At 36.4% G+C, this 25,072-nt stretch overlaps 3 protein-coding genes across 9 annotated transcripts; 1 reads left to right on the forward strand and 2 right to left on the reverse strand.

Annotated features, from left to right (window-relative positions):
• Positions 1–5,709: 5,709 nt before the first annotated feature.
• Positions 5,710–15,127, reverse strand: LOC103318985 (Beta-glucosidase, GBA2 type family protein). Of its 3 annotated transcripts, none has more exons than XM_008220465.2 (20): positions 14,993–15,127; positions 14,064–14,143; positions 13,219–13,323; positions 12,592–12,648; positions 12,382–12,452; positions 11,919–12,018; positions 11,439–11,509; positions 11,229–11,329; positions 11,048–11,151; positions 10,898–10,951; positions 10,546–10,601; positions 10,314–10,352; positions 10,057–10,201; positions 9,100–9,281; positions 8,955–9,022; positions 8,240–8,312; positions 8,111–8,172; positions 7,092–8,019; positions 6,250–6,540; positions 5,710–6,141 (listed from the first exon to the last, which is right to left on the reverse strand). In XM_008220465.2, the coding sequence occupies exons 2-20, from the start codon at positions 14,136–14,138 to the stop codon at positions 5,865–5,867; spliced, it is 2,859 nt and encodes a 952-aa protein (XP_008218687.1). In that variant the 5' UTR covers positions 14,139–14,143; positions 14,993–15,127; the 3' UTR covers positions 5,710–5,864. The 3 variants fall into 3 exon arrangements, with proteins under 3 accessions (XP_008218687.1, XP_088902163.1, XP_088902165.1); XM_089046037.1 differs by having other exon boundaries at positions 14,037–14,143; XM_089046039.1 differs by lacking the exon at positions 14,993–15,127 and adding an exon at positions 14,485–14,502.
• A 1,846-nt stretch (positions 15,128–16,973) lies between these two features.
• On the reverse strand, positions 16,974–20,310 carry LOC103318986 (plasminogen activator inhibitor). 2 transcript variants are annotated; one of them, XR_016124753.1, is made up of 2 exons: positions 19,994–20,310; positions 16,974–18,762 (listed from the first exon to the last, which is right to left on the reverse strand). XR_016124753.1 is itself a non-coding variant. In XM_008220467.3 (2 exons), the coding sequence occupies exon 2, from the start codon at positions 18,488–18,490 to the stop codon at positions 17,267–17,269; it is 1,224 nt and encodes a 407-aa protein (XP_008218689.1). In that variant the 5' UTR covers positions 18,491–18,762; positions 19,990–20,149; the 3' UTR covers positions 16,974–17,266. The 2 variants fall into 2 exon arrangements, 1 of the variants encoding a protein (XP_008218689.1); XM_008220467.3 differs by having other exon boundaries at positions 19,990–20,149.
• A 138-nt stretch (positions 20,311–20,448) lies between these two features.
• LOC103318987 (uncharacterized) lies at positions 20,449–24,027 on the forward strand. 4 transcript variants are annotated; one of them, XM_089047479.1, is made up of 9 exons: positions 20,449–20,730; positions 21,376–21,469; positions 21,685–21,732; positions 22,457–22,620; positions 22,735–22,788; positions 22,910–22,953; positions 23,133–23,242; positions 23,505–23,559; positions 23,683–24,027. In XM_089047479.1, the coding sequence occupies exons 1-7, from the start codon at positions 20,598–20,600 to the stop codon at positions 23,187–23,189; spliced, it is 594 nt and encodes a 197-aa protein (XP_088903605.1). In that variant the 5' UTR covers positions 20,449–20,597; the 3' UTR covers positions 23,190–23,242; positions 23,505–23,559; positions 23,683–24,027. The 4 variants fall into 4 exon arrangements, with proteins under 4 accessions (XP_088903605.1, XP_088903607.1, XP_088903608.1 ...); XM_089047481.1 differs by having other exon boundaries at positions 20,582–20,723; XM_089047482.1 differs by lacking the exon at positions 20,449–20,730 and adding an exon at positions 20,818–21,226.
• Positions 24,028–25,072: the final 1,045 nt, after the last annotated feature.

Consider the following 25,072-nt stretch of genomic DNA (forward strand, 5'->3'; position numbering starts at 1 on the left):
ACTGAAATAGTTGTGAAGGGAAGAGATGGATGTGGCGGCACCACGTTGCTTTTGTGGGAAGATAGCTCGCTTACAAACTTCATGGACTGAGGCGAACCCATGTTTGTCCAAACTCATCAGGGGTAAGTTATGTTGTTGAAAGTGTGTGAATCCGGTTAAATTTATTTATTAATTGGTATTAATGTTTGTTGCAGAGGAGGAAAAAAGGATGTGGGTTTTTTGTTTGGGTGGATGTTGAATTTCCACCTAGAGAGAAGGCTCTGGTGAGTTGGCTACTTAGAAGATTGAAGGAACTTGAAAAGGACGTTGGGCATCGTCAAGCAAGAGAAAGAAAGTTAATGGGTTGGCTTATTCTTTCATGGGGTTTAGTAATAGTTTTGTTTTGGCAATGTTTGTAACAACTTGGCACAAAATGTGGCCATTGCAATGGAGGAATTAGGCAGATTGTACAAGTCTAATTTTGCAACTGTATGTAAAATATCATGTCTTGGTAGCTATGTAATGATGGAGGAACATGGTTTCCATTTGCAACTGGATGTAACAATGTATTGGTACTTATGTAATGAATGTGGTTGTTAAACACAATGTGGGAGTTACTTATTGGATTTTGACCTCATATATAATGGTATGAAAAGCATTACCAAATGAACAGTACCACAAACACTTGCAACAGTTTATAACATTGATCAAATCCTCACAGTTTATAACCATTTTATAACATTACTAATAAAGTTCTTAATAGTTGGACTTGCAAAATAATAGTTCAATAAAAAACCTCATTTCAAATGTTTGTACTTAACACTTGTCCTTAACAGTTGTACATGTAAAACAAAAGTGGAATGAAAAGGTCTTTATAACAGGCATTTTAACAAAACACAAAACACTTTCACATGATCAGAATCTCCAAGGCTGATAACCATTCACCAAATCCTTCCGATTGGTAAATTTCATCCTCTTGGCAGGAGATTTGAACCTTTTTTTGCTTGGATCACTGGCAAAAGGGTGTGATAAGCTTGCACTTGGTTGAGATCCTTGCACAGATTGAGTAGTTTGGGCAGGTTGAGAACTTTGGGCAGTTTGAGAAACTGGACAAGCTTGCATAGATTCAGTTCCTTGCACATATTGAGAGCCTTGCAAAGTTTGAGAACCATATTTCTTTTTGGGGAATTTAATCCTTTTTGCAGGAGACTTAAACCTCTTTTTTTGAGTGTCCAAGCTTGGCCATTTGAGATGCTTGGGATCTTGAAGGTGGGGCGATTTGAGATCTTTGGGGCGATTTGAGATGCTTGAGTGGGCAATTTGAGATCTTGAGATTGGGCAGTTTGGGAAGCTTGGCCTGTTTGAACCATGTGGAGTTTGAGAACACTGGCCAGTTTCCAACCTTCTTCTCACCTACAAATTGAAAAGGATTCCAATTTACATAAACTACATCTCATACCTCATCCTCTTAATATCAATAAAAATAAAGGAGGCTTATAGGTTGCTTGGCTGTTGATTGTTTTGTAACCCTTTTGGTTGATGTCGTATCTTGGGCAGATTTCTTCACCTTTCGTTTACATGGGACCTAACATAAGTAGAGAATCACTTGAAAATAAATAAATAATAAACATCCAAAACAAAAATCCATTGCTAATGTGTTTTTGGAAGAAACAAACTTGACTGCTGCTACATTCTTTTGCCTTATGGTAGCTTTTCCTATTATGGCCTCCTTGTGTACAAAGTGAACACTTGGTTTTCAAGTTATACCTTTGCAACTTGGTGGCTGTAGGATTAGATTTGCTTGGTTGTTCACCTGCCGACCTCATCCTCTTCTTCCTTGGTCTCCCAGGTAGGCCACAAGTCTTCACTTGTCATTGGATGAACCATTGGACCATAAGCTCTCATAAAGGCCTCCTTCTTGTAACAAGCATCAACATAAGCAATATGATCCCCATTTAATTGGCCAATTGCAGCACAAGCATGCTTGCATGGGATCCCAGTAATATCCCATCTCCTACATGAACAACAATGCCTTGCCAAATCAACCACAACCTGACTTTCATCATGGTTTTTGACATCATATAAACTCTCCCCAGCAAGCTTTGGAATGCACCAAGCTGATTCTTTCTTTGTTTTCTTCAAAATCCCAAAAATCCTTGGACCAATGGCATGTTTCCATTTCTCACAAGATGCTCTTCTAGTTGCCATCAACAACATAATATAGTATCTAATTCTCTCTAGCATGGTTAAAATAGGTTTGTCTTGTACTTCTACAAGGGCACCGATAAAAGCCTCGCACATATTATTCAAAAGGATGTCACACTTGGAATGAGTTTTAAAGTGAGCTCTACACCATTGTGATGGATCTAAGGCCGCCACCCAATCAAATGTAGCTTGGCTCAGCTGTCTCATATTTTTCATCTCAGCATCCCACCATGGGATGGTTGTGTTCCTTGCAATTTTCTCCATTTGCAATTTCAACACTAATCCTCTGTGACCAGCAAGCAAAAAATTTGCTTCTAAATGTTTGAGGCAGTGTCTGTGCTCAGCGTTTGGAAAATGATCATGTACTGCATCAATCAAGCCTTTTTGCTTGTCTGTGATAAAGACATATCCGCAGCTGTTTTCGATTCCAAGGTCCTCTGCCAACAGTTGACAAAACCATGACCATGTTTCATAATTCTCCACCTCAGACACTGCATACGCAATAGGATACATTCCATTGTTAGGATCTACACCAACAACAGATAACAATTGTCCAAAGTGATGACCCTTTATATGACAAGCATCAAATCCTATAATTGGCCTACATCCATGCAAAAACCCTTGTTTAACTGCAGCCAAGCAAATGTAAATCCTCTGAAACCTTGGTCTTTCACCTTCCAACTCACATTTCATAATGACTGTGCTACCCACATTTGTCCTTCTTAGTTCAGCAGCATAATCTCATAATAATTCATACTGTTTTTCATAAGTCCCCTCAGATATGGATGTTGCCTTCTGCCTTACCCTATATATTTGGGATTTAGAAGCTGTCACAGATAAATCTTCTCATACCTGCTGCTTAAAAGTTCCCATATCCCAATTATGCTTTCTAGACAGTTGAGTAACATATCTCTAAGCTAACCATATTGAGTTAGCATGAAAGTTGTGATCAACTGTCCCACAATCCTGCTCATCAACCAATTTCTTCACTTGAACCCAGTCACTACCATTAACTGCTGAAGCAAAACAAACTCATTTACAATTTCCTGCACACATTGCCCTCACCCTATCACGATCATTGCATTTGAATTTAATCATCCTCTTGTTCACAATTGAATAGTTCCTAATTGCTTTCCTAAATAGGTCAGTGGTTGCATACCTTAAACCCAACTTAAACATAGGGTTACGCATGTCTGTTTCAGGCCTAAATTCTTGAAATGTAGGCAATTTCTTCTTCCTTTTCTTCTGGTTCCCATCATCCTTATCATTTGAGCTACTATCCAAGCTCTCAACATCACTTTTAGCTACATCAGTTGACTCCCGATCTTCATTTACAGGGGCATTTGGGTCTTCAACTACTTCTGGCTGGTCTACATAATTTTCAAATGCTTTATCGTCCTTTCTCAACAACTCATATTCATTTTCACTTTACTCATAAGCACTGTCAACAAAATCAGGGTCCTCTTCCTTGTCTTCTTCTTCACTGTCTTCACTGTCTTCCACATCAGTGTCACCTATATCAGCCCTACTACCCTCATTGTTCAGGGGCCCATCATCATCACTTGAAATCCAGTCTTCAACTCTACAAGCAGGCCCATGATGCTCAGTAAAAGGCCGGCCCTCTTTTTCATTGTTTAATGGCCCACTGCCTTTAGTAGAAGCCCTATTTTCATCACTACCAGGCCCAATATTCTCACTATCCTTATTCAATGCCACAACTACCTCTTCACAATCCTCATTCACTGCAACACCTTCCTCTTCAATGTGTTGTACATAAATCAGCACCACTCTCTTATAAGAAAGTGGTACCTTATCACACAAACTTAACAGATCAGCATCCCTGTCTATATCTAGTAACTCCTCATTTACTACCCTTTTAAGATATACTTTCCCCATGTGCCCAAGCAGTTTCACTTGCTCCCACATCTCTAACATATTTATATACTCTATAGTACACCAATCCAAATATCCTACAGACCCACTAGTATAACACCACTTATTCTGTTTGTTTTTCACAATTCTGCCACCATGATGCACTTCAAAAGTTACCAATTCTTTGTCCTCTACACAGAAACAAAAAGGGTTTGTTTTTAACAAAAGCTAAATAGTATTCTAAGACACTTATTAAAAGCAAGACAACAACCATGGTTCGATTAACATATTCAAACCTAACTAGAAGAAAACAAAAACGGGGCCACATCAGGAAAGGCATACTGCTTTAGAACCCCATTTGCCGACAACACATAACACAAAAAGACCTAAACCCTATCAATTTCTACACAATGCGTATCACTATCATGTCAGGATTCTTTTCCACGTCAAAGGACAAGATTCCTTTTCAGAAAACAGGTCCCTTTTCAGAAGAATCACTTACCGTACACAGGTTGCCCTACTCTTGCTTATCTCCAAACGAGCATTGTCGTCGAGTGGAGTCAGTCGTGTCGCTTCTTCTTGCTTTCAAGTAGTTGTCGAAACCAACTGAGAGCACTCTCTCTTTCTCGATCCTTATTCTCAAACCCTAGATCTATAATCCCCAAATCTCAATTTTCCCTACCAATCTGATTTTCTGTTTTCATTTTTGAGTTCTAACACTGATTGTCGTGGCTGTTTTGTTAGATGGGTCCCCAAATTCCACATCAGCAGGCAATCAATCCGTTGGAGCTATATCAGATGTTAGAGGTGGGCTCCACATGTACACGTCACACCCTCAAATTGGTGGGAAAAATCCTAGCTCAGTTGAATGGACCAAACTAGCCCTGCCACGTCATTGGTTTAACGGAATTTGGAATGGCGTAGACGGAAAGTGGTTAAGTGAAACACGAAACATTGGTCAAGAGGGCAAAGTGAGTCACTTTAACTTTGAGGGGGTAAAGTGAGAATTGACCAATGTTCCAGGGGGCACTGTAGCACTTAAGCTTTTTAATTATCGTATGCTTTTTAATTTGAATAGAAAATATTATAAGGTTTAATTAGGAATGAATTCTAATTGGGAGATTTTGTTGAAATTAATTAGGGCTTTGATTTTAAGAATTTTGTTGAGATATTTAAGAATCGAGCTTTCTCATGTATGAGAATTATTAAGAATCGACTTTGAAGCACCATAAGTGATGAATTTCTTGGTGATTGTATGCTCCTCCACATTGAAAGAGAGTTTGCCAATGCTATTGACAATGCATCTATAATTGAGGAATTTAAGAGTTCTAAGCCTCGTATGGTTAAATTTTAGTTTTAAATAATGTTTTTTTGTATTGCATTGCATCGCATTTAACTTTTGTTTTTATTTTAGTTTTTGTATTTGTAGATCTATATGTATCTTTTTATGTTTATTAATGAAATTCACTCGTACCGTCGAGTTTATTACATAAATTTTGCTTGGTCGGCTTTCGAATCCTGGAACCGCCACCACTTAGACAACATTTTTTTTGGGACGATATTCTAAACTACTTGATGAGGAGGGGGATTCAAACTGAACACATCTAGCATTATGGTTCCTTCACATAATTTATATTAATTATAGGACATGACTAATCCAAAAAAGATTTCAAATCCAATAGTATATAACGGAAGCCTAATTGCTTTCTTGTTATTGAATTACACAACATCACTATACATAGTATATACATGAATTTATAACAACAATCAAAATTCAAGATGTGCTATAATACTGGCAGAAATTTCACTCATATCCACAACCTCTTGCAAGTATAATCGAAGACAGCCTGTAAAATACTTCTTGATTCTTCCTCTTGTGGCAACTTTAAAAGCCGAGCAACTTTTGCAAATCCAACCTTGTGCCTATGCAAAGAACCTTCATCTGCTTCTAATTTCGCCTCCTGCTTAAACAGCGTCGGCTTTGCTAATGCCCAGTGCATTGACCAAATGGCCAGAGGGCGCATGTAAGCTAAAGATCTGAATTCGCCACTGGTGGTCCAAGCTTCAGGTGTCTGAAAAGCGTATCTGTTGATAAGATAGTAGAGAGTTAAGAAGCAAGAAAAGGACTTATGATTTTATGTTAACTTTTACCAATCTTTAGCTCGCTGGTTACCAGTTGTAAAGTTAACTCACCCAAGACCTTCTTTGGACCATGCAGCTTCGTAGACTCCACCTGCAGTATGAAATGCCATATCAATCATATCTTCATGGATCATTGTCGCAGCAACAGCATATGTGACTCCAGACCATATTTCTCTCGACTGCATTGACGACATGTCAACCTTTCCATCAGGTAGCATCCCGTTAACAGCTCCTTGTCTCCCATCCTTAAATTTTAGGACATTGTAAGTATAAACCTTTTCCAGTGCACTTCGTGCCTTGTCTTCATCAACAATTGGTAAAAGACCACAAGCTCTGGCATACCTGCAAAGTAGCTAGACAGTAAGTCTTAATTCAGGATTTTTATCTAGTTTGTTTTCAAAGTATCTTTTTCTATGGGAAGAGAAACAAACTAGGGGAAATTTATTTAACTGTATTCTCATATCAATAGGGAAACCTAGGGTAAGATTACAAGGGATCGCCTAGTTATATAGGCAGGCAATCTAAGATAAATCCTATAAAGACAAAGAAACATAGAAATAAGTTACCCCATAAAAACAAACATAGAAAGTGAACAATAAAGTAGGCTAATTATTAGCTTTGTGCCTATGCCTAAATGGGTGCTTACATGCCAGTTTATGCTCTAAACAAGTGATAAATTATCTGACATGTAAACAGACTTACAATTATGGACATTGTTTTGTTTTGAACTTTTCGTGCTTTTCACGGAAAAGTTTAGACCATTTCTGTCTTCAAACAATAAGAAAATAATTTCAATGTGTGTAAGCCGAGCTCATGTATGTTTGTGTTTGTGAAAGAACTCTTTTAATTAACATGCGCAACATATCTAAGATGTTACTTCAGTCACAACAGACCATTGTCCGGCCAATTGATCAGCTTGAATTGATGAACTTGAACTTTGACCACTGTTGTCATAATTAAAGTAAGATCCATTCCATAATTTCTCATACACAACTTTTGCCTTCTGAAACTTGCCCCAAAAATAATCCTCCGAACCCTTGTCGCCTACTTCTCGTGCCATGGCTGATGCAGCCTGCAATGCAGCTAACCACAACCCACCACTATATGCACTCACACCAGATACGGACCATGTATCATAAGTCTGATCAGGGAAGCCGTCATTCTCAATCATTCCATCGCCATCCTTATCAAATTGTTCCATATAAGCCATTGCAACATAAACAGAGGGCCAAACGGCTTGTGCAAACTTCTTATCACCAGTGGCAACCACATCCCTGTAAACTTGGAGAACAAACTTGGGATTCAAGTCTTTCCACCTATCTGTGTTATACAGGTTATAAGCATTTACTTCAAACCAGGGGTCATGGAGGCCAATATCATGAGGAACAGCTCCAAGAACCTTTCTTTGGACCCATGTTCCATCATGAAGAAGTCTCATCTTACTGGGGTCATGCATCATTACTGCTGCTGCAAAGTCTCTTTGGATGCTGAGTTGAAGTTTTGGAAATAGCATGACTAGTGCAAAAGATGAGTAGAAATGGACATCATAAGTGTTCCACATCTGATATTCAATTCCTTCCAAATATAGAAATTGACCAATGTTTTCTTCTCCCTCCTGAAGCAGATTTGTTCCAAATGCAGAGTTTGATGCTATGGGCGTGTGAACTTGCTCAAGTATTGATGTCATCCTTCCAAGAATGTCAATAGCAGTGTCATTTTGAGGGGGTACATCAATGATGCTTTTCAAACCTAATGAGGACCTATCAAGAGAAAACTTCCTTCCTCCAATGCTTGTTAAACTATGCACAGGAGGTGAGCCATCTGAAAAAAAAATTATTTGAAAGAAAGATGAACTAATGTTTCATTACAAGTGTCAAATTTCACTGGAGAAAATTGCAAACTCAAAAAATACCTGTCCAAACTGTGCCCCCGGAATTAAGATAATAGAGCTCATTGAACAGAGTGATAGGGTACCTGCAGAGAACCTTGACAATCTTAGGAATCTGAAAAATGTGCAATCAGATTTCACATCTAAACTCACCATTCAGGAAGTCTCTTGTCATCAAGAACCGGTCTTTGCCATGATTCAATCTGGGACTCCCAATGGTGATGCTCTATATTTCAAAGAAAAAAAAAACAACACAAAAAAAGAATGTAAGGGGAGTGATCACAATCAATAGATAATATAACAAAGTAATGATGAATTAGCATTTCCTAGTTAAAGGAGCAGGAAGTTACACACTCCTATATATGACCAGTCACCAATATACTATGTGACCATTAGAGCAGGGTAGCTTTGAACAATGTTCCTTTAGGCCTGGATGATGACACAAGGATTGTTTAAGAATGCATTGACCTAACCCATCAAATTGGGTACAATCACATTGACCAATAAGGGTTGCAAAACTAAAATAGGTGTCATGCATCATCTTTCAAATAAAAATTCTGAACTCAGCAATCAAGGAGTGGGGGAGTGAATATTTTCATCAGTGGTACTTATTGTGTTTCTAATGTCATTGTGCAACAAAATGACACAAAAAGCCAACATAATTTTGAGAAATACGAAGAACTGGCATATGATTTGCCCTAACTTAAGGGGTAAAAGCTTAATTGAGCAGAGTTGAGTGTGAGGATAATGATCAAATTTAAAATTGCAATGTCATTTATAACGAACAGCCTTAATCTCAACTTTTGACCACCATATTAAAAATTTAACAAAAATTGACCAATATGAAATGTACACAATCAACCATTACCAAGAATAGCATCATGAGCAATATTTGCAACAGCATCCCCGTGAGTGCCATAGAATTTAGTGTAACGCCTGATCATAAAATTTAACAGCATGTAAGTATTATTCTCACTGTATCATAACTTTCACCCAAGTGCTTGGCCACCCACCTGTGATACGTCTTCCCACCCATGAATTTTACTTCTGGGCAATCCCATGCCAATGAAAATGTTACAGTACGTACTCCATCTGGTGGAACTGTCACAGACGCAGCAATGGCTGCCCCAATAGATGATCCAGGTTCTGAATCTGATGACGTTTCTGTGGAATTAAGACGGTCAAAGGATCCATGCTGTTACAGAAGAAGCAGGAATATCAAGTTTTAATAAGAATAAGCATATTTCAGATATAACAAAATAAAAAGGGCCTCCTGCCCAGCACAATTTCCTTCAATAGCATCAAATGATATTGAATGAAAAAACTCACAATCCATTATAAATAAATTAAAAAATTAAAAAAAAAACTTAAAGGCTAGTCCCACAATGGGAGAGAGAACAAAAATCCAAAGTTGAGCATGGAGTATGAATGCCTGCAAGACATTCCTCTGTGACCATATTGAGCACTTGGATCCAACAAAGACTTTGAACACTGAGCAAGTTTTCCTATTCATACCGAGTGACGTTTTAATTGGCATTCGCCAAAAAATTTAGACTTAGCATATGAACTTCCTCAAAAGAAACCAGATAGTTGCTATGGCTCCAGAAAGAATTAAAAAGTTGCAAAACAGGAAAACTTCTCAAACCATTTTGGGGTACTAATATGCTATAAGTAAACCTTATATATAGACCGGATAATGGCACAAGCGCAGGCGATCATTGAAAAGAGTGAAATCTAACCTTGATAAACTACTTTCTTGTAATAACTAAAATAAAGCGAAAATTGGAAACAAAAGTTTATGGTAAAGAAAAATTCTCTCAGCAATAATTGCTGGAAAATACTAATCAACAGCTTGCATAGAATCCAGATTCCTAAGGGGAAGGAGACGTACCCCTAGTACGTCTAATGCTAAATGCAAGCTGAAGACAGTGAAACATTCTATGACATGAAAATGTGCATAATCTACTGACCTCTTTTATCTCCTTCCACATGTCCTTGGCAGTGATACCCTTGGAGTCACCAGATATCACAAAGCAAGGGCACTCTGACACATGGATACCATCAGTCTCCTCTGCTGCTATTGCAAATGTCACAGGAGGTAGTCCATTTGCAGTCCTGGATTGGCAAATAAAGGGTGTTAAATGTAGAGAAATATAATTAGCACGTTGTAAATTGAGCAAACCATTTCAAGAATCTTTTTCAATCTATATCAAGGAAGGGAACTTGCTTGTGATGTAGAAGTACGCCATGCACGCCATCCTTTATCCTAACAGGTTAAATGGTATTGTGGGTTAGAACAAATTATAGGTATGGTGGTAAGCAATCTTTAATATTAAGAGATACATCATCAAACATATATATCCATCCATTTGTACACGTACGCATTCAAGTTATTTCAAAAGTCAAAGGTTCAAATTGGAAATACCAAAGAGAAGTCAATCTAAGGACAAGATTCTTACACTGCTCTTGAATTGAAGTGATGACCAGAAAATTCAGAAAGCCCTCCAACAGAATTCTGAATGGGACATGACAAAATGATTTGGAATAAGTATTAATGGCTTCTCATGTGTCATACTCTTTCAAGAAAAAAACTAAATAATATAGACTTAGCTACTCGATCCAAGTACGATGCATTGAAAAAGTAACAGAATATTAGTATGTTGAAAGTGATGAATCAAAACAGAAACTTGGGCTTCTGTATAGGTAGTAAATGGTGGCTGGGGGTGGGATAAGTCTTGGATTCAAGATTTCCAAACAAAATGAAAAAAAAAAAAAGCAGAAAAAAAAATTACACAGACAAAAATGACTTACTGCCCATGTGAAAAGCAGTGTGACATCCGCTGCAGTCTTTCCAGAATTATATAGCTGAGAGAGAGAGAGAGAGAGAGAGAGAGAGAGAGAATTATTGATACAGCTGTGTCAGATTTTCTGAAAACATATTTGTAGCAGAATCATTCTTACTGTGAAAGTAAAAACTGAGACAGGGAAGCTGCTCTCCTTGTAGTTATGGGGAATAAAAGGTGAAATTTGACGACAAACTATTTTGAGAGCAGGGTCAGGTTCACCTGCATTAAAGAGAAAAAGATGACCAATGAAGGAGATAATAGACTCAGAAGTATAACATTTAATGTATCTATATTACCCTCATAAACAGACCAAGCCCGTGGAAAAAGAGCATGATATGAAGAATTATCCCCGTTCAGATTCCAGTCCCAAGATCCAATCCCTGAAACTTCACTCTCTCTGTTTATGTTCACAATATCAGTAAATTCATTCTTAAGATTTTTTTTCTAGAAAAATTAAAATTAAAATAAATAAATAAATTTGTCTTGTTTCATTTTTAAGAGCTTACTTGAGAACCTCTGGTCTCCTCGGGCAGAGCACAGTAGAGTATTTTTCACCATTGGTGCGGGAAACAAATACCTGACAAAGCATTTGCATCCAGTTTTATTAAGGAAAAAACTGATATCATTTTAAGGGGGGAAAAAAAAGGTAAAGACTATTGCAAACTATTTGGTTAGAATGAGGATGAAATCGTATAAGAAGATTCCATAAGGGAAAAGAGCAATTATCGCAAACTGTTCGGTTACAACTTCAAATTATGATGAAATTGTATGAGAAGGTTTCAGAAGAGAAATGAGCATGGTTATGGTGCTAGCGTTCAATAACATTCTTATCGTAGAGTATCTCATTGTTAGATTCTGAATTTCTGACAAATAGAGAGTTCTCAAACAATGAGATACATAGATATCATTAGTGAAGAAATTCCTCGAGATGGCAGGCAATGAACTTTTCTGCTTTTGTTTTTTTTTTTCTATTAGAATTCACTTACAGAAAATTGATCTGCTAAAACAGGTTTCTCTTCAAATTTTCCGGGGAACAGTTGCCAGCGCTGAAATTCACCACTATAACTTCTTCCAATGCTTCCTGCCCTGATAAAGCAAACAAAAGGATCATATATAATACAAGGTACTTGCAAATGATTGATACAGATTCACAACTGCAACAAACACACAAATAAATAGATTTGGAAACACCGAAAGTTCTCTCAGTGACAAACAGTCGACATATAGACTATGCAGTTCCTTGCCAAAAAAAAAGACTATGCAGTTCAGGTAATATATTTAGCTTCCTGTTAAAATTTCATAGCACCTTGTCAAGTTGAACAATATATTTCACCAACCAAAAATGAACCTTCAACTATGATACGCAAATAAAAGTATGTTTTAATTAGTTAAACTACACAAAAGTAGAAAGCTTCAAACAAATACAACCAAGAGAGATTGAAAACTTACCCAATACCACCAAGTGGAACACCATGACTAGATGTTAGAAGGCGCTTAACAAATGGATTAATGAAAGCTTCCTGCAGGAAAAAAAAGAAAAAAAGAAAAGAAAAGAAAGAAACAGGTGCAACCGTGGCAGGAAGGAATTCAATTAGATACATTACTTAAAATAAGAAATCTTCAAAGTAACTAAGCTCCATTTTTGATAATGAAGATTACCCTTCCATTGGCAGCTTCCTCTCGTAGATGACGCCAAAGGCGAACACCTATTGGAGCCTATCAAAACAAAACAGGAAATATTGTTGACAGAAACAATAAGAGAACGAAAAGGTCAGATATTAAAATGGCAGTCGGTGACATGCTGCATCAACAAGGCCTAAGGAAAACAAGTGTCTAGCTCTAGGATTATCTAATCTAAGTTTCTAACTATTACATATCTGACTATTGAAATTTTAGATTTAATTTAATAATAAATTATAGATCAATTCCAAGGAAAACCAGGTGAAATTCAAACCCAACATCTTATAATGAAATAGAAAACTGGGGGATAGCGAATCATTTTCTCTTTGGCCAAAAGAAAATATACATTATCAATAATATGTCAACAAGGTGAGCATGATTAGTCAAAGCCCAGACCGAAAATTCTATACGAAATATCTGCAGTTGATACATCTTTTGTTCATGTTCATACGCTGTGTACTTGAAACATTCTATATTGTACAAAAGAACGTTAACCTTTTCCAAATGAGTACACAGTTAAGTGTTTGTACCTGAAGATATTAGCAAGCAATCATATGACTTCTATGATCTTTAAATAGAAATTCATATTTAAAAGTGCAAACTTACCATCTGAATGATCTCTTTTAAACTTAGAGTGAATGGCAAAGGATCATTTCCCTTGCTATTTAATTTTCGTTTCCAGGTCAATGATGTAGGCTTCCCAGGGTCAACCTTAATCCAGATATACAAAACAACTTACATATTAGAGAGCATCTAAAGGGAGAAAGCTTTCAAGTCACAAACAAATGTCAACTAACAGTCTTAGGTCACTTGCGAAATCTCAAAATTACATCACACTGACTATGTTATCACCTTGTTAAGTAATCAAAGATCTACAATGTTCATAGTGGCACATACCAGCATTCCCCAGTGATAGAATCTAAGCTTTTTTCTTATATTTTCATATTTGAGAGTTCATGGCTTAAAGAGTACAGGCATGAACACAGTGGGTCTTCAATATTAAAGGGTGAAATGATAATCAGCCTTACTTTCTATACTTGAAGACATTGAAGAGCCAAACTTATTACCATTACTTCATCTTTTAGCACAATTACATTATCACACCTATCCTTCTCCTCTAAGATGCACAAGAAACAGTGATGCTGAAACTAGCCCTCTAAGACGTATTCAGCAGCAGTGTATAACTGGACCAGGACAAGCCTACATCATATTCTCATGACAAACCAGAATTTCACAAATACTCACATGTGTTTGGAGAGAATATGCAAATTCAGTAATTAGCCAAACAACTAGACATGATAACATCTTTCGAAGAATGTAAGGACAAGTTAAAAGTTAAAATCTTTCATACACATCAAGAACAGGTTTACTTGCACTTGTTTCAGATAAGAAGGGAACTTTGATAAATTACTTCTTACACTTACAGTATATGATCTGTGTACATAGACTACCTTGTCAAATGAAGAATCAGAATCCTCTTTATCTCTTTCAACAAACCCATTCTCCAATATCTTCTCCTCAAGCATATTTCCTGTATCAAACAAAGAATTACTCAATCAAGCAGAGCGCATTTACATGAGTAACTCGATATTTTCTGCCAGTTATTATGTGCTGCTTTGAATTTACAACATCAATATAAGTATAGAAATTGCAGCTACCATTTAACTCCTATATGTTTGTAACTATGAAATGCTCTTTTCCATTATCTCATCCGCCAAATTAAGGTACTACAATTATGGTAGGGAAACCTTTTTCAAGATTATCAAAATTATAGTAGTTGTAACCAGATGGTCATTTTTTTTTAATCACAGAAGGAACCTCATTTGTTTGACTTTAAGTGAGCACACTGCAATGCCATTATTAGAACTCAACTTGATTTCAACTTGATTCATGGTCTGTTTTCTTGAGTAAAATAGACAATGAGGAACTGAAATTCGATTTTAAATTCCAGAGGCCTCAATTCCACACCAGCCAATGCTTGCTGGTTCCGCAGAATTGACATTTCCAATTCAGGCAACCAAGAACTGCCTTAAATTTAAAAACACAAACAACAACGCACAAACATAAATAAAAACCCAATTGGAAAAAATAAAATTCAATAATTTTTAACTATTTTTAATAACCCATTTCACTGAATAATCATCTGATCACTCTCATGACAAAGAAACACAAACATCATGACAAAACAGACACATGGGGTCATGCACATATCAAATGAGCACGCAGTCTGAAGAGCATGCAATCGGATCAAAGGAAGCCATTAACCCAACAATCTAAATATACAAAGAAGATGAACCACATATCTAGCATGTTTCTTCCAACCAACCAATGCAAAATGATCAACTTGAAAAAATGCATGACGAACAAAATGGCATCTAACCTGACAGGTATCAGACTGGAACTCCAATTGGGTTCACAGATACAGAGGGGCTCCGCAAATGACAGATGAGAAGTGAGAGAGAGTTGTTGATCTTAAAGGCCCTTTGACCGTTCTGCATGTCTTTACTCAGCCAATGGCCAGTCTTATACTATTAAGGACAATGATGTCATTTTGAATTGTGGTTGTTTATTTTTCTTTTTTCCTTTTTTAATTATCACAGGACACAGGAGGTGTTGTTTTGGTTTTTTCTTCTTCTTTTTTTCTTCTGTGTGTTTGGTGGATGGATGAGATGTGTCTTTTTTCTTTGGGACATTTTGGAAAAAGCAAAAAGAGAGAGAAAAATTTTAAAAGAAGCAAAAATGAACAAAAATGTTCTTATTTATTTTTAGATTTCCTAAGGAATCCAATACATTTGTATGTCTTTGATTTGAAAGTTGAGTGTTTTTTTTGTCTTTTGAAAAGCTTTGCTTTTTCCAAAAGTGAAATTTTTTTTATGTCTAAAACCTAAAAAACCTTTTTTCTTTACGTTAACATTTATTTTTCTTGACGTTAACATTTGTTTTGAATGAGACTTTTATGTTCTTTTCTGAAAGAAAAAAATTGACTCTTTTATCTATATATATAAAGCTAAAAGCAGAAAATAGTGAAACATTTAAAATATCAGAAAATGCCCTTGGTTAATACAAACATTAAGAATTGAAATTATTAATTAAATGAGGATAATATGGTAAATTCACTTTTTCATATTACAAAAATTAAAATTAAAAGAAAAATCAGATAATTGATCCTATTTTTATGAAACACAACTACCCATTATCTTTTTTAATTCTAAAATAATATATATATATATATATATATTTTTAAAAGCCTCCCGCAGGCACGAAAGCGCATGCAGAGAGGCTAATAGATAAATAAAGAAGAAGTCTTAAGTTGTAAATTTGTTATTATATTATTTTCTATTTATATGTCATTTTGGGAAAAGGAGGAGATGCTTCGGGCTTTCTCATTTTGGCAAAGTTAGCTTTCTTCAAACTCATGGGCAGAGGAGGAACGTGAATTTGGAAGCATTTATTAACTGGCATGAGGTGTCTTTAAGGATTTGCAATCCTGCATGTTTATTGCTTTAAGTTCGTAGCTCATGATTTCTTTGTTCCTGTCATATTGTGATTTACTTCTCTAAATCAACAAGATTTGATGTCCTAAATCAATTCTTGCTTAGAAAATCCTGCATCAATTATTGCGTAGAAAAGAACTCAGGCCAAGCCAATTCCCCAATCAGTTCACAATCCTTTGGTTTCAAGTTAGATTTATTGGTGCACATATCACATATACTTTCTCATTCTACGAAACTCTGGTACACTCGCGAGTCGCGCAACACAATAATTAGTCTGCTTATGAAACTAGGGCAATTTGGGGTAAACAGTGCACGAAGGTCTCATTTTTGTGCAATTTTGTTTTTGCTCAACAACAGAGACCCATGCCCCACTGTTTGGAATGTACGGTTTACAGCCCAATTCCATCCATTAACCAACCAATGAGTTGAGTTTCACGCCGCCCCAAAACACTATTTTGATGATCCAATCCAAACGGACGCGGAGTCTGTCGGTGAATAGGGCAAAAAGATAAACAAAAGGCGGATCATTTATGTAGGAATCTTTGTATTGTATAAAAAACCGCAAAAGACATAAGGAAGATAAATTAAAAGAAGAAAGAGGAAAATAGAATTAAAGTCTAAATAAAAAATGTAAATCTGTCCAACCCTTCCCACTCTACAAGCTTTTAAAGACAATTTGTCTTGGTGCCTAGACCAACAATAGGAATAATCCATCCGGAAAAGGAGAGGTAAAAACGTCACTAAAACGAAACAAAGGTAGCAGATAAGCTAATCTCATCTCATCCAACTGCAAAATCATGTTTCATGTCAGTGCATTATAGTTTAAAATCAAACAGTACCTAAAAAAATTACATACAAGTTGGTATCTGATAATAGAATTGAATCTTCATTTCAGCATGGAATGGAACATGGATGCAACTTAAACTTGCAAATAAAAAATGGTTATAAAAATAGTACAGGAGAGAACAGAAAGATCATATCCACGAATTCCATCAAGCAAGCAAAACCATCACTAATCTGAATAAACTAGAAAACAAACCAAGAATAAAAATCCTTATTCAAAAATCTAAACCCTTTACAATCAGTTTTTCTTTACCACAAAATTGATATTGATATTGACCAGCCGAACTCAGTCCCTTGCATAGTTTTGCTGCATGCTTCTATCTATCTGTGGTTCCATGAATTTGAACTACGGGTGAGTGAGATGATGGAAGGGGACGCATTGGCCAGCCAAGGAGGGGAGGTGATTCCGGGGGTGTTGCATCTCGACTAGGAGAGAAGAGGCTCAGTTCTACAAAGGGTATCCTAGAAGAACCCTCCTCCTTTTCTAAAGTACGAAAAGAAATTGATCCACGCTTTGCTGATACATCAGAGTTTCTACTAGGGCTGATTCCAGAACTTTCTTCCATATGACTCTGGTTAGCAATAAGAGAAATGGTGTCATTTTGATCATCATTAACTCTCCTCCTACTCTCCAAGTCCTGTAGACTCCCCAGGGCTAAAGAATCCGCAACTGGGCAGTAAACAAGCATGCATATACACACCCCGGCACAACATAAAAGTGCAAGAAAAGCCAAGAAAGAAAGAACTTCAAACTGAATGTGCTCTGGTTTAGATAAAACAGAGAAACCAAGCAAAGTAACCCTTAACGGAAGGAAACTTGAAACTGAGAATATCAATGTGTAAACCCTCTTCTGCAGACCCTTATTGATGACCAATTTTAAAATCTGCCTTCCAAGCCAAAACAAGTAGGCAGTTAGAATGATGCCAAAAATCCCGAGGAGGATAGTACTCAGTAAAGGGTAAGTGCAGAGGGCAATGTGATCAGTCTTGTTCACTGTACTTGTGAAGTAGGAAGGCAATTTACGTAAACTTTCATTCTTGGGGAGCTCGGGTCCAATTAAAATAACAAAGAGCTGAAGAACAAGCATTGGGAGGCAGTAGAAAAGAACGTAACCAGCTGTTTTCCCATTTCCCTCTCGGCTTAGAATTCCTGACTCCATTGTCTGCAAGGGCGCACGAAGTAGGAACACGAGGGTCAGAAATAGGCATGGTTCTGCAAACCCCAGGTTTGAGACTATGTAACATTTGCAAAGATTCTCCTGCCATTTCGAGTTAAAGGTATTCAACAGTCTCCCCTCACGTCTCAACAGACTTAAACGGGCAATTTCACCAAAACCCCACCAGATTGCAAACAAGATGAAAGTTATTCGGATAATCCACGGGCCACTGAAATAACTAAGTTGAATAAAACCCTGGCTACGAATGCGAGAGCGAAAGTAAAACAAGTAAATAATGCAGAGGAAACCAAGAAGGATCAAGAGAGCAACTAGACATATGGTCAACACACCGAGTGTATCGGCAGCAAATCTCGTCAGGGGCATTACCCGAAACACAGATTCCACGCATGCTCTCTGCCAGCATGGATACAAAGATCCTCTGGTAGCGTAAACGCTTCCTTCCCAGAATTAACGAGAACAAACGACGCGGTTTAGGAAGTAATACCAGAAGATTCTCATTGAACTCAGATCAGCTGTATCTATTACCGAAGTTGATGTTTCCACAGAATTCCCAAGAACAACCATAAAGCACCAACAATATCTGTAGAATGTTGGGCTCTTAGGTTAGGTATGTGACCTAGATGCACCAATAATACCTGCAACATCAAATGGACGAAGCCATGAGCGCACGAGGATTTTTAAAGGATTGGAAAATAAACATCTTATTGTCATAACTACAGCACTTGAATATTTTACACTAAAATGAAATGACAAACTAAACAAAACCACACCTGTTAAAAGTTCAAAATTCTCATCCTAGAAAAAAGAAAAAGAAAAAAAGAAGAAGCTAAAAAGTCTCTTTAATTTGCAACTTCAGCAAATACATGATGAACTATAAAGAACAAGTGCAAAATATACACACAAAATAAAACAACCACATACAATATTGTAAAGATATATAATAAGGAGAAGAAATCCTGGACATTTAAAATAACGCATGAAAAAATAGCTTTTACTCAAGGCAAATAGTAGGCAATTACAGATTCCATGATTTAGTCAGATTCTGCAAGTACCAATTACACATGATAAATTATTAGTATAATACATAATACTATATCCACACACAGTCAATGGCACGCAATTGCTCATTTATCAAGTTAAACTGCGTGTTCATTCATCCAATTATCTACTCTTTGAATTGGGACAGATCAGCAGATCACAGGTACACAATAAAAGAAGCAGGGGTGAGATTGCATCACATGTGTAACATACTTTCTGTGGCATTTATGAAAACACAATTATACAGAAAAATCACTCTACAAGAAATTACTCTTCCCCAATTACTTTTGCACGATTTTGTCTGTTTTAATGCTTATAAACATATCAGTCAAACTACAATGTTTGCTCTGACTGCTTATACTCTGATAAAAGAAATTGGGCTATTGCATCTCATTCTTAAACACTAGCGATACTCTACAAAGCTCTATCAACCAGCATTTTTTTTTTAAAGGGGCAAAAAATTAAGAAAGAAAATGAAAATCAAACCTAGAAATTGAAGAACGTTTTAAATGTATAATCTTGTTTCTTTTCTTTTCCTACCATTTCTCAACAACCAAACGGTCCAGAAACATTAAAATCATTGCAAAAAAATAAAACCTTGTACAAACATTGTTCCAAATCTAATCCTTTTCAAGAAGAAACTCGTCTTATATTCAGCCGCGAAAGTCAAAATATTGACTATAAAATCAATAAACTCAAAATAAATAAATAAAGATGTTACATATCAAAACGAGAACAACAACAATATAGAAACCCTAAATTCAAGAACTGATAGCAAATAAGAGTGCCAATTGAAGCAAAAGGGAGATCAATCGAGAGCTTACAAACCCGAAAATCGTGATCTGGTGAAGTCGAACCGTGAATTGGGGAATCGAACAAGAGGATCAGAAAACCCTAACTTCCACAGAGAGAGAGAGAGGGAGAGAGAGAGAGAGAGAGGAAGGGAGGGGGAAGGAGGGGGAGAGAGAGAGAGAGAGAGAGAGCGTAGTTAGGGGAATAGGTGAGTGGGACTTTGTTGGTGACAGGCTGTATCCAGCTGTGTCGTCCGAGCCTCAAGGTTTGGAAACTGAATAAGCATTGCTTCGGCTTCTACTCGAACCTACGTGGCAATGTCGTGGCGGCGTTTACGGTGAGTTTCCTTTTTCTCCTGTTATGCTGTTTTTGGGCAATAAGGGTATAATGCGGGGATCGAAGTGCGAGGCATTGTTGCCGGGGTTGGCTTAATAGCCGTTGGATTCATCGCATGGTTTAAGTTCAATAGTCTCCTTACGTTACAACCGGGTTATAATTTCGCCACCAACTTACAACCGGGTGGGTGAAACCCAAATTAATAAGAGCTGAACCCACGAAGTTAAACTTTGAACACCGAAACCATAGCGCCAAGAACAAAGCTAAACTGGTTTGGAATCGTTGTGGGAATTAACCAAGGTTGATGCTACCTGAAAATCAGTTGGTTAGAGTAGAAGGGGCTGGCCCGTATTGTTCCTCGGAGCAATTCTTCCATTTCGGAAGTGACTTGTGTGAATATTCCCCAAGTTTGAAGTGGAATCATTATTTGGTAATCTGTAAGTAATTTAGTGGAGTTTCACTTTCAATAAAGTTAGGGTTTTACAACAATTTTTGTGATCAGTGGTGTTCTATTTGGCATTTCGTATTAGGGGTTCAATTGTATTGTAGAATTTACGTTGGTATATGTAAAATAAACCAGTGAATAACATGTCAATAAAATATCAGTAACAAAACTAAGGAAAGGATTGTATGTGCTGCCAGTTGGGATTTTAAATGCGTGGTTTTACAGGTGGATAATTTGGGAAATGTTTGTTTTATAAGAAGACTGCTGAAATTTTGATAGAAGTCTTGGCTCAATTTCTTTTAAAAATCAGGAAGAAAAGTGTTATTTTAGTAAGTGGGCTAGGCATCGGTTAGATAACGGCCGGTAACAGGGTCTGTCACGAATTCCAAGGGGAATTCGGGGCGGGTCTTGTCAGCTTTCTCTCTCCCCCTCTCTCAATAAAATTTCTCTGCACCAGTTTGTGAGTTGGTCGAGTTTCAATTAAAATGGTTATCTTCAATCAGCAATGGGGAAAAAAAAGTGTTCCCAAGCTTCTCTCTATTTTTCTTCTTCATGGTTTTAAAAACTTGAGGTGCAATTTTTTTTTTCCAAATTTAATGTTTGTTGAGTAGTTCTTGTTTGCAATTTGTATGTGAAGGTCAATGGCGTATAGAGGGCGTGGACGTGGTGGATTTGGAGGAGGTGGCGGCGGTTTTGGCTATGCCATTCAAGTTCCCTTTTAGGTTTTTCCTGTGAGTTTCTCTTTGCTGCAGTTTTTTCTCAGGACTAATTTACCAAGCAACAATTTGAGCCTTCATCTTTATTTTTGTTGATTTTGAACTAGCGTGGTTGCTAAGTGAGGTCTTGCATTTTAGTAATGGCCAACTTTTGAGTAATAGGTTTTTGCAATTGGTTCTGTTTTTAATTTCAATGAATGTATTGTTCTCATGATCCTTCATCTTTGCAGGATGTTGATTTGCCTAATGTCAAAGGTATATTTGATCCAGAGAAGAAGGTAAACAAGGGTCTGAGTGAGGAAGAAAACTTGTCAATCAAAGTCTAAAGTTTCAAAAAATTTGGAAAGGCTCTCTTTTGTATCTTGAGCAGACCACTTCAAAGGGCTAGCATGATCTACTTTAAAACTCGTTGTTTATGTTTTTTTTTCTGTCATTCAGTCATGGAATTGAGCAATCTGTGAAGTATGTTTGATTTGATTTTCTCTTCCTTTTCTAGCTAAGATATTAATCATGGTCTGTTGTGGAGAGCATTCATTCTTTTGGTATGCTTGAAATCCTGTTTGTTTGTTTTTTTTTTTAAGAAGACTATCAACCTTGTAGTGATGCTTCTATGCTGTCTGCAGGTAAAGTTCTGTTGTGAAAGTCAATATGATTCATATATGTTGATCCCTTCAATATTTTTACGGTTGAAGATAAAAGTACATATTTACTGTGAATCTGAAATTGATCTCACCCAGATTTTATAGTTAGATGTAAGGAGAAGTTCAAACATCCCTCCCAAATCCAACACCCAATCTTATGTTTGTGAACATTATACAAAGTGGCAAACTATCATAAAAAGTTCGATATGAGTTTCTAAGGTGAATTGTTCTGTTGTTTTTTCTGTCAGTTAATTATATTATATTATATTATATTGGTCCATACTGGCATTTTATTTTAATACCATATTGCTTTTATTCTCCTTGTAAATCATTTATTTGGCTTCTTTTGAATTTATACCAGATTATGTTGTGATAGTATTGCACTTCTTGAACTTGTGGTGTCAGAGAGGCAAAACACAGAAGTAGAAAGATATTCTGACAGGTTGAAGCCAAAAACCACCATAAGAAGCGGTGCTCTTTTTGTTATATTGGAGCTCAAGGGATTTCCCCAAGAACTGACTGGAGGTTTGTAATCTGAAAATCATATGAAGAAAAAAAAGGGCAATGATATCCAATGTTCTGCTTTGGTTTTGTGGTTTTCTTTTTGCTTTTTACCTACTTGTTGCAATGGTATATCAGGTTCAAGGGCACAGCAACCAGGCCGAAAGAGAGTTCGATGGAATCCTGACTCAGGTCCCATGAGACTGATACTTTGTTTTTCTGTTGTCTTGTTTAATCTGTTTTGGTTTTTTTATTTATTTTTAACATTGGGAATTTTGACTCAAAACTGATTAAAAGATCATCACTCTTGCAGAGCTGCAGAAGTTAGATTTATTTGAAAAGCTTGAACAGCGTCAGGTATGAAAAAGTCTTTCATCGTCTCCCTAACTACAACATATTGTGTCAAAGATCACTGTACCAACATCTATCTATGAAAAGGATCAAAGATGAAAGTTTAAATATGCTTGGTCTTAAAATTTCTTTTCACAGATGGTTTAATTTTTGTATGCATTGTTGATAATTCTTCTCATTTGTAGTGTAATAATGATGGAAAAGAAAAGAAAGAAGGTGAAGGTAAGGATGAAGATGAATAAGAAAGGAGGAGGAGGAGGCAGAAGAAGACTTCAGTGATGATGATTATCAGAAGGTTCGCATAGGAAATCATGGGTCTTATATATCTATTTGTTTCTTTACCTTATTTATAGGTAATCATTTCAAAATAGTGATAGGTTGTACTTTGTTTATGTTCACTGTTGGGATTTTCATTGCTTATATTTGCCACCTGATTCCTCACTTCATCCGTTAGAAGTTCTGTTCACGAAAATTCAAGTTTGGAACCAGGAGGAGTGTGGTTTGTCTGTCCATGTGTGGGAAAGTAATATGTTTTTAATACAACTCTGATCTTGCAGAACCAAGATTTCGATGACAACGATGATGATTTTAATATGGAAGATGATGGTGATGGTAGGAACCTTTCTTTGATACACTACATTTTTCTCGTACTATTTTAACATGGAATAATTGAGCTTGTGGTAAGCTTATGCTGATGGGTAAGCTAACGCTGATGGTTTTATTTTAATGATGCAGATGAACCTCTTTTGTAGTGAGACGGTGTTGCATATGAGGCTGCTTCAAACATACACAAACCTCCCTCATTTCTCTTCCACCAAATGGAGTATCCAGCTATTGTTTGTTTTCTTGTAGGCCTGTACATTCAATTACTAGTTATTTGTTACAAAGCTCTTGCTCTTCCAGGAAAAGATTTCGGTCTAATATGACCATGATTACAAACAGAAAGTAGGTTATGTGGAATCAAAATGTGTAGGTTAGGCAATGGATTTGATTCCCCGTCTTTTTGGTTTTTAATATTAGTAATTAGGGCTTGTACTTTTTTTAAGCTTGCAATCAACCCTAATCTGTTAAATTTGTTGATCTTTCTTTGTTGCTCTCATACGACAAACTTACACAAAAAATTTAGTGTAATTTTTTTTCATATACAAAAATAAGTTTCGAAACACAGCCCATACTTCCACTATGGTGAAGAGGGAAGGAAATAAGAGTTTTAAAACGGTGGGGGGTTGGTTTACTTTGATATTCACTAGTTTGTTTCAGCCGCTCATGAGTATTTGAGGCGGGAAGTGATCCACTGATCCTTACTTCTCCACCCCTACCCACTGATGGCGAATTCGTAGAGCATGGTCCATATACCAGTAAGTATGGAGCGTTTCTTGTAGAGACAGTCATTAGCCTATCAATCACTACATGGGTTCAAATTTAAGGGAGCTAGACATTACACAATTGACATGGTGTTAGAAGAGATATTTAGTCATATACTCATTCTTAACGCTAAAACTATAAATAAACTCTACACCATTTAATTTCTATAAACAAACCCAAAAAATGGGACAGTTGGACCCTATTGAATTTCAATTTTGATTATTAAATTACTTTGATGCCTTATTTAATGTTTTGGGTTTTTTTTTATGAAGTTTTGGGATTAAGTTTGTTTTAAGAAATTAATGGCAGTTTTGTAATTTAAAAGAAGTTAAAAGTCTTTTTGTCATTTTGTAAATGAACTTTGGGTGTGTTTTTAAAATCCATTTCATATAGGATTTTTTTTAAATTTAATAATTTGGACTTTTATATTGGGTATAATAGTGAATCTCCCTTAAAAGAAACCAAAAAAAATATTTATTTGTTTTATGCAAGGAAACCTGGTAATTCTTGAGATAAAGAAGTTGGTATGATTGATTTTCAGCTAATGTTGCTTAAATTCTTCCTAAACGAAATTAAATTAGGCTTTAATTTTGAACAACCATAGTTACCATTTATCTTATGTGTTATTCTTCTTAAAATATAATTTTCATATATTCCGATTGACAAAATTATATATGTATTTTGAAGGTGAAACCTAACGTCTTAGTAGTTTTAAATTATTAGATTTTATTCCAAATTTTAATTTTGTTTAAATCTTATT

This window comes from Prunus mume, linkage group LG2, assembly GCF_029339155.1.
Source record: "Prunus mume cultivar Tortuosa linkage group LG2, ASM2933915v1, whole genome shotgun sequence".
Taxonomy (NCBI): Eukaryota; Viridiplantae; Streptophyta; class Magnoliopsida; order Rosales; family Rosaceae; genus Prunus; species Prunus mume.